We start from the raw sequence: 16054 nt of genomic DNA, 5'->3' as shown, positions 1-16054 counted from the left end.
CACTTAATCATGACAAGGATCTAAATTTAATCAAGTTCGTCATTAATTTACTAGGCATTTGCATTCGTCCTTGAAAACAATATTATTTCTACACAACCCACCGATCTTGAGCTCTTTTCGTTCTGTGAGACCGTAACAGTGTATGTGATCTTGAGTCTTGACAGAGCAACATCTCTCTGAAGCTTATTATTAATGTACTTGACGGCTGTGACAATAGAAGCACACAATTAAACTATGGTTTTGAGGATAATATGGTTGAGTTGGTCTCTGTGAGACCGTAACAGTGTATGTGATATTGTTGAGTCTTGACAGAGCAACATCTCTCTGAAGCTTATTATTAATGTACTTGACGGCTGTGACAATAGAAGCACACAATTAAACTATGGTTTTGAGGATAATATGGTTGAGTTGGTCTGAAGTTGTATGCTATATATCCATATCCATGTACAATGCGGCGAAAGAAAATTGTATATATTATCCTTTCTTGAGTAGACTTCTTCAAAGCATAGGAGAAGTAGTTTCTTTGAACGTATTAATCATTTTCACTTGTTGGGCGTTTGTCCTCGTATGCGTTATGTTTAAGCATATATCTCTATCTAATTTTAGGGTAACCCATGTGCAGTAGTTTGAGGAATAAGCAAAATTAAATAAGGAAAATATGAGCAATTTTGACAAAACATTATATAGTTTAATCAAATATATTGTTAACATATATATACTGATGTGTCAATGTGTTCATGGATATTATAACTGGCCTGGTTTCATATTTTTTTTAATGATAATGGTTGATAGCTTTCTTTCTTTTTATTTAATTTTGGCCTTAGTGGTGTCATGCCAACTCCAATATAGTAGAGTAAATGTTTTACTTATCTCCTGATCGAACTTTAAATTAGTCAAGATTTTTTTTATGACGAATCAAATGATTAAAACAAAAAAAATTAAAGGTGCCAAATTTATTTGATATCATCACTATAAGACAAGTGACCTATACCTACAACAAAAACTATCACTATAAGTTTAAACTATGTAGAAAAATATATTAAAAACCTTGTCCTGGAGATGTTTTTGGCGTCAACATTGAGGGGTCATACTATAGTAATCATAAATAGTTTGTCACTATAGATTTCATCTACAAATATAATTTTAACATACAATTATATTTGTTTGTCAGTAATACATACAAATGTGAAATATGTTTAGGTAAAAGATCTTTCGCAATATAACAACGATGATCATTAAGTTTATTTATAATGTCTAACATGATAGACTTGATTCTTAGAAAACCTTGTCTACCTATTTTTACCTTTGTGTCATGCTTTGAGTATAGAAACAATTTTAATTTTTATAGACTATAGTTTATTTTACATAGTTATTTCTCATTGACTTATATGAAACTATTAGCCCATGAAGAGAGAAGTAAGACCTATAGAAAATTAAGCTTTAATGTGAAATATGCATTTAAGTAGGCTAATAAAAGCTAAGTTTTCAAATAGGTCAAATTAGACCTAAAGATAAAACCTATGACAAGTAATAGATCAGGCTCAAGCCTTGAATTTTTTACATAGTTTACGCCTATTTAAGCATAACCTTATTCATTAGCCTAGTCTATTTCCATCTCTACTTATGATTTAGACAATTGAGTTAGATATTAATGAGTCATTCTAAATTTAGTGGGGCTATATATACCTATTTCAAGTCTTTTTCTCTCGCCTCGACTGACTGTGAACTAAATTTAGTCTGGCTAGCAACACTAATTCAATTTCATTTGGCTTAGGTTCAAGTGGGTGACGAAATGTTGCTTACCTAAATTTTTCCTTTACAAGAGAAAAGACCCTTAAAAGGCTTATTTCAAGGTATTTTTTTCTTTTAAATAAAACATATTTTAAAATATTTTTCTAGTAAATAATTGGTTTTTAAAATGTAAAAATATAAAAAATTTATTTTTTTTAATTCTGAAATAATAAAATCTAAAAAGACTTAACAAATCATATGTCATAATTATTTTACTTAATACCACTTTTTATCCCTAACTTTATATTTTTTAGTGGCTTTTATCTCCAACAAATTAATTTGACATGTTTTACCTCCAACTTTTAAAAAGGTTTGCAAATTTTACCTTTGTGGTTTGTTTGGTAATTGATTGTAAAGGTTGAGGGTAAAAATCACCAAAAAGTGAATAGCAAGGGATAAAACTTGCCAAAAAAGTGTAAAAAAGTTGATTGTAAAATTAGCCAAAAGTAAAAAGTGTTCAAGGTGAAAAGTGCATTTAAGCATGTCACATGAACTATTCATTAGTCAATTAATGAACAAATGGTGAAAGGTAAAACCCACAAGTTTTTAAAAGTATTGGGTAAAGTGCACCAAATTAATTTGTTAGAGATAAAATTTGTCAAAAAAAAATGCAATTAAGGCTTGCTAACCTTTTTAATTTAAACAATTGAGTTCTTACACTAGTGTAAAAGAAAGAGTAATTGAGAAGGGATGGCTCCACTAGAGTTTTGCTCTACGTGATATCTTATTGTTTTACATTCTGCCACCGGAGAAGCTTGTCCATTGGGGTTCTTGGAATTTCCTAATTCTCCTTTAAGGCACCCTACCTCCACACAAACTCATTCTTTTAACTAAGCTATGAACAATATGATTGATAACCCTATAAACCAACTTCCATGTGCTTGTGTCAAAGGTGACTCCTTTTCCATCGAGATATTGGTGGAGCAATATAGGCTAAGGTAGGAGGGTTGAAAAAATAACCTACATGAATGCCTTATTATAGGCAAGGATGATCGACCAATCAAGGTGCATGATTTGCGTGCACAATTGACTATACTTTGAAAACCCCTTAGGCAATGACAGATGATTTCATTGGGAAGGGGTTTCTATGGGTTTAGTTCTGCAGTGTCTAGGTAGTGGGTGCATCTAGGTCTTCTTTGTCTACTACCATGGACACCTAACTTCAACCCTAATAAGCAAAAACAAACACATGCCTAGTGCATTGAGTAAGATTTCATGATCTCCCATAGGAGTATTGGCGCCCTAAACATTGTTTAAGATTGTTAGGACTATAGGTACTCTTATATCCTAGGATAAAGCTACACATAATCAAATGTTTGAGCATCCACAAAGGCCTAATGAAAGCCCACTAAATAAACAAAAATTACACAAACATAAAAACAATCACAAAAAGCCCACAAAGGTCAAATACAAAATTATACAAAAACTTCTAATCTAAGATAAAAGCTTGAAGTCTCCTTCCTCTTCCTATGGAGCTTCCTAGTCCTCTATTAAAAAGCCTTATAGAATTCTCTTAAGCTTAAATTACCTTGTACTAAGTTGAAAATTCTTAGCGTAAAGACTTGTGCTAATTCTTATACATTCATCTTATAAGACGATAGATAATTAGTGAGCCTTACCCTTATCCAATTTCTTGGTGATCTTGGTAGAAGCCTAAAAAGGCTTTGCAATTAAAAATACTTGGTTGATTGCTTGGGGATGAAACTATGCAAACTACTTGGGGTTGAGAAAGAAGTGGCTTGAAAAAGAATACTGGAAACTTGTAACGGTTATAGTGAAACCTAGTGCTCTGCTTAACCAAGAATTGGATACAGTTTCTTTGGTACAAATGAACTAGTACAAAATCTCCATGTGTTCTTTATATTGTTTATGTCTATGTATGTTACTAACCTTGTGTTTCAAACTTTTTGTTTATCTTATTTTTAACAGAGGTTTTATTACAAAGCTTTCTTATATATCAAGTTTTTTCTAAGTTTTTTTATATTATCTAATAAACAGATAAAACTTTAAAATCTTTCAAAAATATTTTATAAATTGTTTAAAACACAATTCAACTTCCCTTCTTATGTTTCCTTGTGTCTTACAAAGAATAATACAGTATAAATTGATACAGAAGAATATCAATTATATATGTTTTTACACAGACTACAATATAACTTAAAAACAAATAAATAATTGACTCAACAAATTGTAATCACATAGCACAAGCTCAAAGGCCAGAGGTAAATGGCACAGTTGTAGAACCCAACCATGTTGGGCCAGCAAGAAGGTGTGTCACAGTAAACTGTGACGCTTCAGTTGGGCTATTAATCACATGAAAACCAGGCCATTTTACTCTATTGGTTGTAGATGCTCCAGGCCCATAATTTTGATACTCTCCATAATAAAGTGTGTCCTGAGCAAAATCAGAATCACCCCATGGAGACCAACCCAATGGGTTAACCAAGGTGTCCATGAACGTTTTCATGACCATGACTCTAGAGTATTGTTGCCAAGGCCTACCCAAGAAAGTGTTGTATTTGTCAACAACGGGCCTGAGATCTGGAGCTGCTCGAATTTGAGAGTTGTGAATTGAAATTCCAGTGTTTTGAAATGGGTCGCCTCGTCCTTGGGCTGTGATCATGTTGGCTTGGCCTTCTAAGGGTCTTCTTGCGAAAATGTAACAATTTTGGAACACCACTGCGGCATTGCCAAAGATAAAGTCAACAGTGCCATAGATGTAGCATTGGCGGTAAAATTGGCGTTGCGCATGAGCCATGAGGGTGTCTTGGTAGCCCATGAAGGCACACCGGTAGAAGACGGAGAGGTCTGAGGCCGATCGGAGTGCCACAGCTTGACCCTTGTGAACACCAGCGGTGTTTTGGAAGGTGATGTCGCGTGCAATGAAGTGGAGGCCGTCTATTCCTAAAATTGGATAGTTCAAGTAAAGGTTTAGAAGTTAAGGAAAGTCATAAGGAATTCTAGAAAAGTGAAATGTTAGAAACACTTCCTTGACACACAATTAGAGAATTAGAAAGAAAAATGTTAGCAACACTTCGGTGACACATGGCATTATTTAATGGGATGTACTACTCTGATTTTTAATATAAGTATAAAAAAATTAATTCACACTCATTAAGAAAGCTGATTAATAATATTTAATTCCAACAATCTCAATTATAAATTTATTTTCTTAGAGTGTTTTTCATTGAAATTTGATATGAAAAATAAAAAGTAGTTTAATCAAAATCCTATTAAATGAATATTATATCATTTAAGCAAAATTTTGATTTTATTTGAGAAAGTTAAAGAAAATTATTTTATATCTAAGATTCAACCTCTCCTTTACCTAAAAAAAATATTTTGAAATTAGTACAAAATTTAAATTTAATGATTGAGTCTATGGTTGATATATAAAAAAAATTGATGAAAATATTGATTATAAGATCATACATTTAACTAAAATTTCAATTTATGTTGATATTTTGTATATATATATTAATTTAAATATTTAATTGAGTTTCAATTTAAAATTTAAATAACATTTAAAATATGAAATAACAATTTATTTTAAAAAAAAATTAAGAAAGTGTATTAAATTAAAATTTGATTAAATTTGGTCTTAGGTCTCATAATTTCTTGAGGCGGGTCTGCCCTCAAGAGTTTTTTTTATATATATTTAAAACAGGAAGGAGTATATATCAATGTAAGTAAAAGGAAAAAGAAAGAAAGAAGATGGAATATAAATTACCAGCAGTTGCAGAACTATAGGTAGTATAACCATCTTGAACACTTCGGGCACTGGTGATTATAGTATTTCTCAGCCCATCACCAACCAGCATGATGTTATCATTGTGAACCGAAACCTCAATATTCTCTCTATACACTCCTTTCTTGACATGTATCACAAATCTTGTTTTCACTTTCCTCTTTGCCGCAGCATTGAGAGCATCTTGCACAGTCTTGAAATTCCCAGAACCATCTTTGGCCACCACAACATGTGCCTTTATCGATGAAGACTGCAAAAGTTTCCTCTCATGCTTTGAAAACCAACTTGGAAACGCATCTTCTGGTTTTTCTTCCATGTGATCATGATGTTTCATGAAGTCCATGTTGATGGCCAGGCTGTTCCTAATCATCTCAGAAACATTGTTGTTGGGAACCTTGAAGTCTTCAACACCAAGTTCAACCGTGCCATCTTGACATGTTTGAATGTTTGTGAGAGAAGTGCTGAGCCATGTTTGTGCATCAACCGATGAACAGTTATGCTTCCCATGAAAGCATTCAAGGGTGCGGTTGAGGTGGAAGATGGTTTTTCCATAGAGCTTCAAACAATCACCATGTACGGTTCTGTGGTTCTTTGTTAGCATGTTGTTTTGGTCATTGTCATTTGCTTCTTTTTGCATGATGAGGGCTTGATTTAAGGCATTTTGAAGAAGCATTTCCCGGAAGATAGTTTTGTGCTTGATTTGGAAATGGTGGCTCTTCATTTGAGTACTGAGGTGTTGTTTGCATTGTTCAGGATGTGGTGTTAGGTTGCACCACCAATCTATGTTGCTGGATGAAGCTGGTGGTCTTCTTCTTGATGAGGCTATTGAGAATATTGAAGATAACAATAGGAGTAGTAGGAATGTTTTTCCAAGATTCTCCATTTCTAGTGAAGAATAAAAATAAGAATAAGGCTGAAGAAATTATCAATGATATTTTTTTTCTCAGCAAATCAATATCAATGAGATTTTAAATTGCACATGCACCACAAATAATGTTTGATCAATGTTTTTGGTGATGAGCTGTTACATATATGTGTGTGTATATATATATATATAGTCTTAGGTGGATGTGGAATGTAGAAGGGCTAAACGTGTAGGCTGAATTCAAATGATAATGAAGAATGACACAGATACAAACTGTGAATGCGTTTGCAAGAAAGGATGCCAGGGAATAAAATCTTATCATTAGGAAAATTAATATTATTGTTTAATTGCTTGAACTAGTATAGTTAGGGCTTACTTAATATCTCATAGAGGGTAGTCTAATTGTGATCGCAAGAAAAACAAGTGTCTTGTGATCTTTCCAGAGCGACATCTCTGAATCTTACTTATTAATGTACTCGTGACGGCTATTACAATAGAAGCACACAATTAAACTATAATTTTTTAGGATAATATGGTTGAGTTGGCCGGAAGTTGTATGCTATATATATCCATATGCATGTACGATGCGGCGAAAAAAAATAGTAAATATTATCCTTTCTTGAGTAGACTTCTTCAAGCATAGGAGAAGAAGTAGTTTCTTTGAACGTAGTAATCATTTTCACTTGGGGGGCGTTTGTACTCGTATGCGTTATGTTCAAGCATGTACATATCTGAAATTTTAGGGCAACCCATGTGCAGTAGTTTGTGAAATACGCAAAATTAAGTAGGTAAAATATGAGCAATTGACAAAACATTATATATTTTAATGAAATTGGTAACATATATACTGATGTGTCAACGCGTTCATGGATGTAATTGGCTTCATTTTTTTTAAATGATTTTGGTTTGTAGCTTTCTTAATTTTGAATTATTTTGTGCCTTAGTCGTCCCAACACCAATAGCGGAGCAAAAGCACTTAATTTAATTGGATGTTTTGAAGATGGAGAATAGTGTATGGGCATACCATGCAATAGTAGACATCCATATAGAGGATGAGATATAGGAGAAAAGAAGTATAGTTATGATAACTACAAAAAAAAAAAAGTTCATTACCGAGGGATTTTTACCAATTGATTTTGATCCATAGGCAAATCATCATTTCTGATGGAAATTTACTAACAAATGATTTTCCGTCAGAAATTTTAAGTTTCTGACAAACATAACCGATGGATTCAAGTTTATATGTAATTTGATTAATTGTCGACATATTTTACCTGTGAATTTATTGTTTAGGTATTTACCGACAAGAATTTACCTACGGATTGTATTTGTTGGTATTTACCGACAAATTTTACCTACGTATTGAATTGGTAGGTATTTACTAACCGATTTTATCTTCAAAATTTATTCGTAGGTATTTATTGATAGATTTTACCTACAGATGTTATTCGTAGGTATTTACCAACTGATTTTACTTAAGCATTACATTTTCAGGAATTTGTCGATGGATTTTACTAATAGATTTTTTGTTGGTAAAAAAATCCTTAGGTAATAGTGAAAATGAATAAAAAGGGTGGGATGGAACATTATTAATATATATATGTAAAAAAAACATTATGAATAATTTTATTTTAAAAACATTATTAATGTTGTAAATATTGTAAATATTTAATATAATTTCAAATATAAATAATAGCATAATAATTAAGGAAGCAATTTTCTTATATTTTTTTTAAACAAACCTAACACAAATATGTGTCATATGATTTTTTAAATAAAATAAAATAAAGACACTTTTGGAATGTTAATAATTGTTAAAAAAAATGATATTTAAACCACTTTGAGGACCAAAAAGTGGTAGAAGGACTAAAATATTGGATACAATATTTTTTAGGTAGTACTAAAGTCGAAAAACCTTAAAGTTTTGATAGGAAAAAAATTAATCATACATTATTCTATAATATAAAAATGAAGATATCAATATTAGTATCATAATAAATATTCTACGTAATTAAAATTATAATTATAATTGATCTGTAACATTTTTTGGTACTAAATAAACTTAAAAATACGAAAATATAATAAATATTTAACATATATTACAAATAGTAAATATAAATAAAAATAAGGATAGAAAGTTAGAAATACAATATGAAGTATGAAGTGTTACATTGGTGATTGGTGTTTGATTAAGTCTTGTAAGACTCACTTGTAAAACTAATGATTGTATAAAGCTTAACAAAATTCTTTTGTAATTTTAATGATTGGCCAATGCTTAATAAGGTTGGTGAGAAATGTTGATGATTAACCAAGGTTCAATAAGACTCAAATGCAAATTAATGATTGAGAAATATCCGATAAGGTCCAAGTTTAACACCAATGATTGATCTAGGTCTAATAAGGCTTAAGTGCAATCTTGATGTTTAACCAAAGTCCAAGTTTAAAACTAATGTTTGTCCAAGGTCCGATAGACCTAACTATAACAATAATAATGATTATTTTACGGTTGTACCCTCCTTTCCAGAAAATATATTCCCAAATGCCCCCTTTTTCACATTATGTACCAACCTACCCCCCCCCCTCCCTCTTATTTTAGGTGTGAATTTGGGTCCCCTTCCACCGAATTCACACCGTGTTTTTTATGTTCGGTCTTTAAAAACCATTGAGAACTTGGTTGTGTTAATGGGTTTTTAATTTTTTTTTCTAATTTTATATTTAAAAATTATTAAAAAAAATTAACTAGAGAAATTATTTTTTTCCCTTATTTTTGTGTACTAATTTTTTTGGTCTTATATATTTTAAAACATTCATTTTGATTTTTTTAATTATGAAATTTGACTTAGTACATGGAGTAATTTTAAAATTTTAGTTTAAATATTGTTCGTGGTGTGACTTTTGTTTTTTTTAATATTTATGATATTTTATGGTTTAAAAATAGTTAAGTTTGATAGTCTTCATATAAATGAATCTAATAGTATAAATTTCACATCTTGACTCGGTTTTAAAAGGCTTGAAAAAGGTACATGAAAATGCAAAAAATCATGTTTTGTTATTTAATAGTTTCTTGATGGTAGATTTCAGGTCATGGGCTAAATATGAGCCCACTTATCTTTGTACATATTAGATTAAGGTTTTATTATTTTTGGGCCTTGTATTTAGGACTTCATAGTGTAGGGAGGGTACCCTAGTAATGTAGGATTTTTTAGCCCTTGTATTTTAGGGCACCTAGACTAATTTTTGTATTAGGGGTAGTTTTGTAATTTCACATTCATTAAGTGAACTATTTGGTGTGTGTGTGTGTGTGTGTGTTGGGAGATAAATTTAATTGAATTGGGAGAAGCCCAATCCAATTAAATTTTGGACCATCTTAAGGGGAAGGCGAGCATTTGTTTGCTACACCTCATTGCCACATCATATAGTCACACTTTGTGCACGTCCTTCATGCTTTACATGCCTGATAACACCTAAATACACTTAGTGGAGAATCTTGGACATGATCTTAGATTAGTGGGCTGAACCATAGCTAAAATTCACTAATCATAATTAGTGAAACTTTGGCTCCAAATTTGGCTCCACAAATTCAAATTCAAGTGAAATTTGAATATAAATTCAAATTTCCCTCCAAATTTGTGTGGCACTTAGGCTATAAATTGAGGCCTTATGTGTGCATTTTTTTCAAATTTGATCATTTGAGAATTACACTTCAAAGTTCAGACCTCATTTGAGGCACAAAATTTTGTTCTCTTTCTCTCTTTCTCCCTCCACTTATCTTCTCCTACCTTCAAGCTCTTATCCATGGCTTCTTATGGTGGTGAGCTTGTTCTTGACTCATCTTCTCCTTGAAGTGACGTCTCCAATCATCTTTCTTCCTTCTCCATTCCGCTGCCAATGAACTTCAAGAAGCTAAAGACTCCATTGATGAAGAAGATCCAAGGCCTACAAGCTCCACATGGAGCTACGTTAGAATTGATGTAGTATAGTTTTTTTATAACCCCTCACCCTGCTGCATTCTCTCTCATAACCCCTAGCTTTCTCTTGGTCTCATGGTCCTTATGCCACCATATCCACCACCTTTCCAGGACCTCGCACAGCCACCACCTCGTGCACCACTTTGCACCACCAGCACATATGCTCGTCCTCGCATGAAGCCAATTACGAGGTGATCTTTTTCCTCAACCTTTGAAATGCCATCATCATGCCACCACTTTCGATCATTCATTGTCACACCACCTACACCTTGCCTTGACCGCGAACCCTAATCAGAGTCGTGGTTCTTCACTATTGTTATCACCGACGAGGTTCCAGGTACGAAGATGCCCTTCCTTTGTTGACAATGTTATGCCATTGAGTCTTTGATGCCTTTTTTCTTCTTTTAGTTTTTTCTTTCAAAAACCCCATGCCTTATGTGTGAAAAAGCACTATTGTTGTTGCTACTTGGTTTAAACTCACCATTGTTGTGCTACCATAGTCACGCTTTTGTGTAAGTGTTTTTTCTTCCCCAACAGTTACTTTGTGGATAATGGCATTCCTACATTGTGTTTTTCTAATTTCTTGCATATGTTTGTGGTTTCTACTTGTGGTTTACTAATTAGTGGATACTATTGCTTTCATTTTAATGTTGGTTATATCTAATTTTGTGGGATGTACCCATTCTCATATTGGTATTTATATTTGAGTTTTTGTCTATTTTAAGACTTAATTGGTGTTGTTTATCTAAGTTCATTTTGGTTTGGAGCACATTTAATTTTGGTCCCATTGTGAGTTTGACTATGTTTTTGTTTTGTGTACTTTCATCTATAGCTTGGTGCACTTTTTATGAGATATTGATTTTGAATTAAAAATCTTAATAGTGCTATGTTTAGAGGCAATTTAGGTTACTTACTATGTTCCCTAATGTAGCTATTGCTTGAATATGTTTATTTTGGAAAATATGCCAATAAAGCCAGAATCCGCAACATTTGTTGAAGCATGTTAATTGCCTAATGTGGTTTGGGTTTCTTTCTTGGTCCTGCCCTTGGGGTTTGTGTGAGGCTTCAATGCTTTGATTATTTTTTTTATCTTGTTTGATGTTGAAACATGTAAGGTTAAGGTTTCTTTCTGGGTCTTGGATGTGGGATTTGTAACTAAAAAAGAGGAATGAACTTATCATATAGATGTTGGTACTTTGTCAAAGAAGATTGGAATGGAATAAAAAAATCCTACCACTACAAGGAAAGTCACCTATAGTGACAAACAAAAAGTATCATATAGGTACAACGTATGTGGGTATAGATTTATTGGACATATATCCACACATAATTTTAGTGTGAATTTTGAATGAGTTTCAACAACATAAGTTATGTGTCACTATAGCTTACACCTATACTTTTGAAATTGTGGGAATAAGCTTGTTAACATATGCCAACATGTATTATATGTCACTATAGCCTACACCTAAATTATGGAAAATAGTTTAATTCATTTAATATTATATAAAAAATTTAAAGCAATCATTAATAATTAAAATAAATTTAAGAATAAAAAAATAATAATTTAGAATAAAAAATTAAAATAAATTTCTTTATTATAATCATAAATATCTATTTAACTACCCATTAAAATTTAAAACAATCATAAGTAATTAAAATAAATTTCATTAATAAAGTCATGACCTTAATATATTATAAATATCTATCTAATTAAACATATAAAAACATCAATATATTAATATTATAAAATAATGACAAGAGAAAAAACTTCATAAGAGAAAATGCACTCTCAATATATTTCACAACACACATAATGTAAATGTAGCATTCTCTACATATTCTTGTTACTAATTAGAAAAAAATATATAGTTACATGAATTATTCCAACATGATTTCCAAATAGTGCTAAAAAATAACTAACAGACATACATTTGCTTATTTGCTTTGCTCAATTCACCATTGCTTGAAGGTAGTATCTCATCTTTGTCTTCCTTGACAAAAATGAAGCTGCAATCCATACCAAAAATTACCATAGCATTAGACGAAATTGCACCATAAATAAAAATTACATATCAAACAAGATTATGAGCACTTCAGATTGTAAATTGAATTTACAAAAACAAAATGATGATGTCAATTTCAAATAGGAAATGGATCATGCATATTGTTATTTACACAAGCAGCAAACTTAGGGATTAACCACTAATTTACCTTGCCTATTGTCTAACACTTGGCCTTGATCAAGGGAAACACATAACACACTTGGTATACAACCACACCTTTGGGATTATAATATTATGCATAGCTAAATGCATTTTGCTATATAATTATGTTGCACACTACTAGAAAATAGGTTTTTAACATCGGTTTTTATGAACTTTCATAAGTTATAAACAAATGTTGAAACTACCAACGCTAAAAGTATCAATGTTAACATCTGTTATGAAAACTGATGTTAAACTAAACTACTCAACATTAGTTTTCTAAAAAAACCAATGTCGTACCATTAGAAATAAACAAAAAAAATGTAAAATATGTAAATACCAACATCAGTTTTAATAAAAACCAATGTTGTTCTTCATTGACAACATTGATGTTTTGTAAAACCGATGTTGTAAAAAAACCAATTTCATATCATTAGATATAAACAAAAAAAATGTATAATATGTAAAATCAAACATCAATTTTAAGGAAAATCGATGTCATGCTTCACTTACAACATTGGATTTTTGCAAAATCGATGTTGTGAATGCCCTCCTTCTCGTGAACTCACAAGACTGGTTTTTAGAAAAACCTATGCTATTTTCTTCTCAACAACATTGATTTTTCATAAAAACCAATGTTGTTTTATGGTGAACAACATCGGTTTTTCGAAAAATTGATATTGTGAACGCAAGACAACATCGACATTTTGAAAAACCAATGTTGTTTTTACATTTTTTTAATATCTTGTCTATTTTTTTAACTACCCTAAACTTGCAAATTGAAAAACATAACCAGTCCAGTCCAGACAGTTTTCAAGCAGCTCAAATTTTGTCCATAATAATTGAATAATTAATATTAATTAAAAGAAATATTTAATGTCCTGAAAACAATAATGTCAATACATAAAATCATTTGTAACCTAATATAAATTAACATAACTCTACAATTGAAAAATTATTTAAACGCCTAGTATTTCATTTTTAACTTTTAGATAATATCTTGCCACTGAATGTGAATTGTCTTCATTGTCTTTGGTTCCAATGGTCTTGGATCAGTAAAATATTGCATGATATAAGAAATCATAAGTTAATAAGTATAAATAAAAAAATTATAACAAATTGAATTAGTTTTGAATAAACAATTACCCTTTCCCAATTATCCTTGAAACCTCTTAGGACTATCGTCGACATCCAATGCATTACGTAGTACTCGCACTCAGTGCTTCCTTTTTTCTTACTACACTAAACTGAATAGGATATTCATATATTCAAAGTTAACCAAAAATTAGTGTACAAAGTAATAAAATTTAATTTTTTAAGGCATCAAACATTGTTTAAATGACTTACTTTAACTACAATTCATCTAGCAGCAACCTTGGATTTACTTCCTTGACTATCATTGAATCCTTTCAAAGTACTGATTAAGAGAAACATGCATGCGTATTGTACAATTAAAATATTGATGTCAAACACTAATGATAAAGTAAATGTATTACAAAACATAACTGACCTTTTAATAACTCATTTCAAGTAGTTTCGGGCCTATTGTGCAAGGAACAAAACTAGATGACAACATTGTCCTTAGGATATATAACGACCATTTGCTAATGTCCAGATCATTGTATGGACTATGGCTCGAGGAATCCATACACACAGGCATTCCCCACTTGCATACTTGTCTTAGTCATATGCCTATTGTTGTTAAAATAAAGTAAATTATGCATGAATTTAAAACAATCAATTAGCTAACATACAACAATGTAAAGTGACTTGTAGAATCCATAATTGTATCACAGAGATGCTGAGACATTGACTACCATGTGCTATTTTAGAAAAATCTTCATGCTTTATGTACAAGGGAAAGTTATCATTATACACCCCAAACATGGTAGCAGCCCACGACACCTGCAAAGGCTTGAGAAAAAGTTGTGGGATGGTCAATGTCATTAGGTATAGGTGATCGACATCAGGATCTAGCCTATCTACAAGTTTCAATGATCTCACAGGTCCTTGTTTATCCTACACAGTTAATAAACATAATTGAATGGCAGTCAACACTTTATTTGTAACAAATCCTTTTTTAATAATAACAAATACAACAAAATGAGATACATGTTCTGATAAGGGTGTACAAGATGTGTCGCCTAAGTAAGGAAGGTGTTAAGTGTCTGCCCCACTAATTGAACCTCTTGAGTGGGGATAGGAACGCTAGCATTAGCATCTTGAACTTCCTCAACACTGACCTTCACTTGATCATTGTCCAAAGGAACGTTGTGGACAGTCGTCAATCCCTCATAAACTTTTCTAAGGGCAACCAAGCGAGGAGGATTCTCATCAACATACAACCCAAATTTCTCTAAGTCACCCGTGTCTGGGTCCTACCCCGAGGGATCACAACTTCCCTTTGTACTTACATGAGCAGTAAAAGATCTAACCTTAGGCTCAGGAGGCAGTACGAGTCCCTGTGATTGCATTTGTGTCTGCATCTACAAATGCATCTAGGACTACGTCTGACTGAAGGACAATTTTTTTTGTGTCAGCTTCTCCAAGGCTTTGGGAGTCATGGATATAGACGTGCTAGAGCTTCATGAAGTTGGTCGAAATTATTGTTTGGTCCCAACACTAGCTCCAACAGCACGGACACGACCAAGGTGATTTAGTCGCCCAATGGCAATAGTCAGTACATCTTGACGTACTTGGGTGACAAAGCGTCCCTGTGAGGCTTGCTCTTCCAGAGAATCTTGTAGTCAACAGATGAAACACATTTGGTTTACGAACTATTATTATTATATCAAATTACCACTGACATAAAAAATTCACTTATAATCCTATTTGCAATTTCTTTTGCTACCTTAGACGTCAATTGACCATATTTTTTCATGCGAGCCATCTTCCACTTCACGTGTAGTCTAATGGGAGATGGAGGATCAACGATTATGTTAGTACTCCCTGATTGGGATGCTTTCTCCAATTGTTTCTTTTTCTTGTCCTCCATCAACTTTTCTTCTAGATAATCATAACCCCCATGAGACAACATGTAAGGGGCAGTGTTTTGTTTTTGGATGGTCTGCGCCTTCTTTTGAACATCCTGTAACAATTATACATTATGCTAAGTTAATATGGTTCACAATATTGTGTAAAAATGAAGTTAAAAAAAAAAACAAAAATCAACTAACCTCCCATGAAGGGTCTCTACGGCTCTGACAAAACTGATTCCACTTCTCTTTGCTTATGTCGTACTTTCCACATACTTTATCGTCTTCGCCCTCCTTTCCTTATGCCAGAGCCCATTTGGAGGTCAAATCTAACTTAAACTGCTTCCATCGCTCTCCTATCATCTTAAGGATTTTCTTCTTCATCCTTTGGTCGGACGCTTATGGAATATCAAGTTCAGCCTACGATACAAAAAATATATTTAATAGTTATTCGATAACATTCAATATTATAATATTTTTAGTACAACCAATTACAATAGCAT

At 32.1% G+C, this 16054-nt stretch overlaps 1 protein-coding gene across 1 annotated transcript; it reads right to left on the bottom strand.

Annotated features, from left to right (window-relative positions):
* Positions 1–3871: 3871 nt before the first annotated feature.
* LOC114409379 (pectinesterase-like) lies at positions 3872–6546 on the bottom strand. The gene is made up of 2 exons (XM_028372814.1): positions 5522–6546; positions 3872–4695 (listed from the first exon to the last, which is right to left on the bottom strand). Exons 1-2 carry the CDS (start codon positions 6420–6422, stop codon positions 4001–4003), a joined length of 1596 nt encoding a protein of 531 aa, XP_028228615.1. The 5' UTR covers positions 6423–6546; the 3' UTR covers positions 3872–4000.
* Between the last annotated feature and the right edge of the window lie 9508 nt (positions 6547–16054).

The sequence above is a fragment of the Glycine soja genome, chromosome 4 (assembly GCF_004193775.1).
Source record: "Glycine soja cultivar W05 chromosome 4, ASM419377v2, whole genome shotgun sequence".
In the NCBI taxonomy this organism is placed as follows: Eukaryota; Viridiplantae; Streptophyta; class Magnoliopsida; order Fabales; family Fabaceae; genus Glycine; species Glycine soja.
This window is presented reverse-complemented; position numbering and strand designations above follow the sequence as displayed.

Excerpts from the sequence above, each read along its gene's own strand:
- LOC114409379 (XM_028372814.1), bottom strand. The coding sequence starts at position 6,422 with ATGGAGAATCTTGGAAAAACATTCCTACTACTCCTATTGTTATCTTCA. Across the intron at positions 4,696-5,521 it reads CTATAGTTCTGCAACTGCTG|GAATAGACGGCCTCCACTTC; the intron begins GTAATTTATATT and ends ATCCAATTTTAG.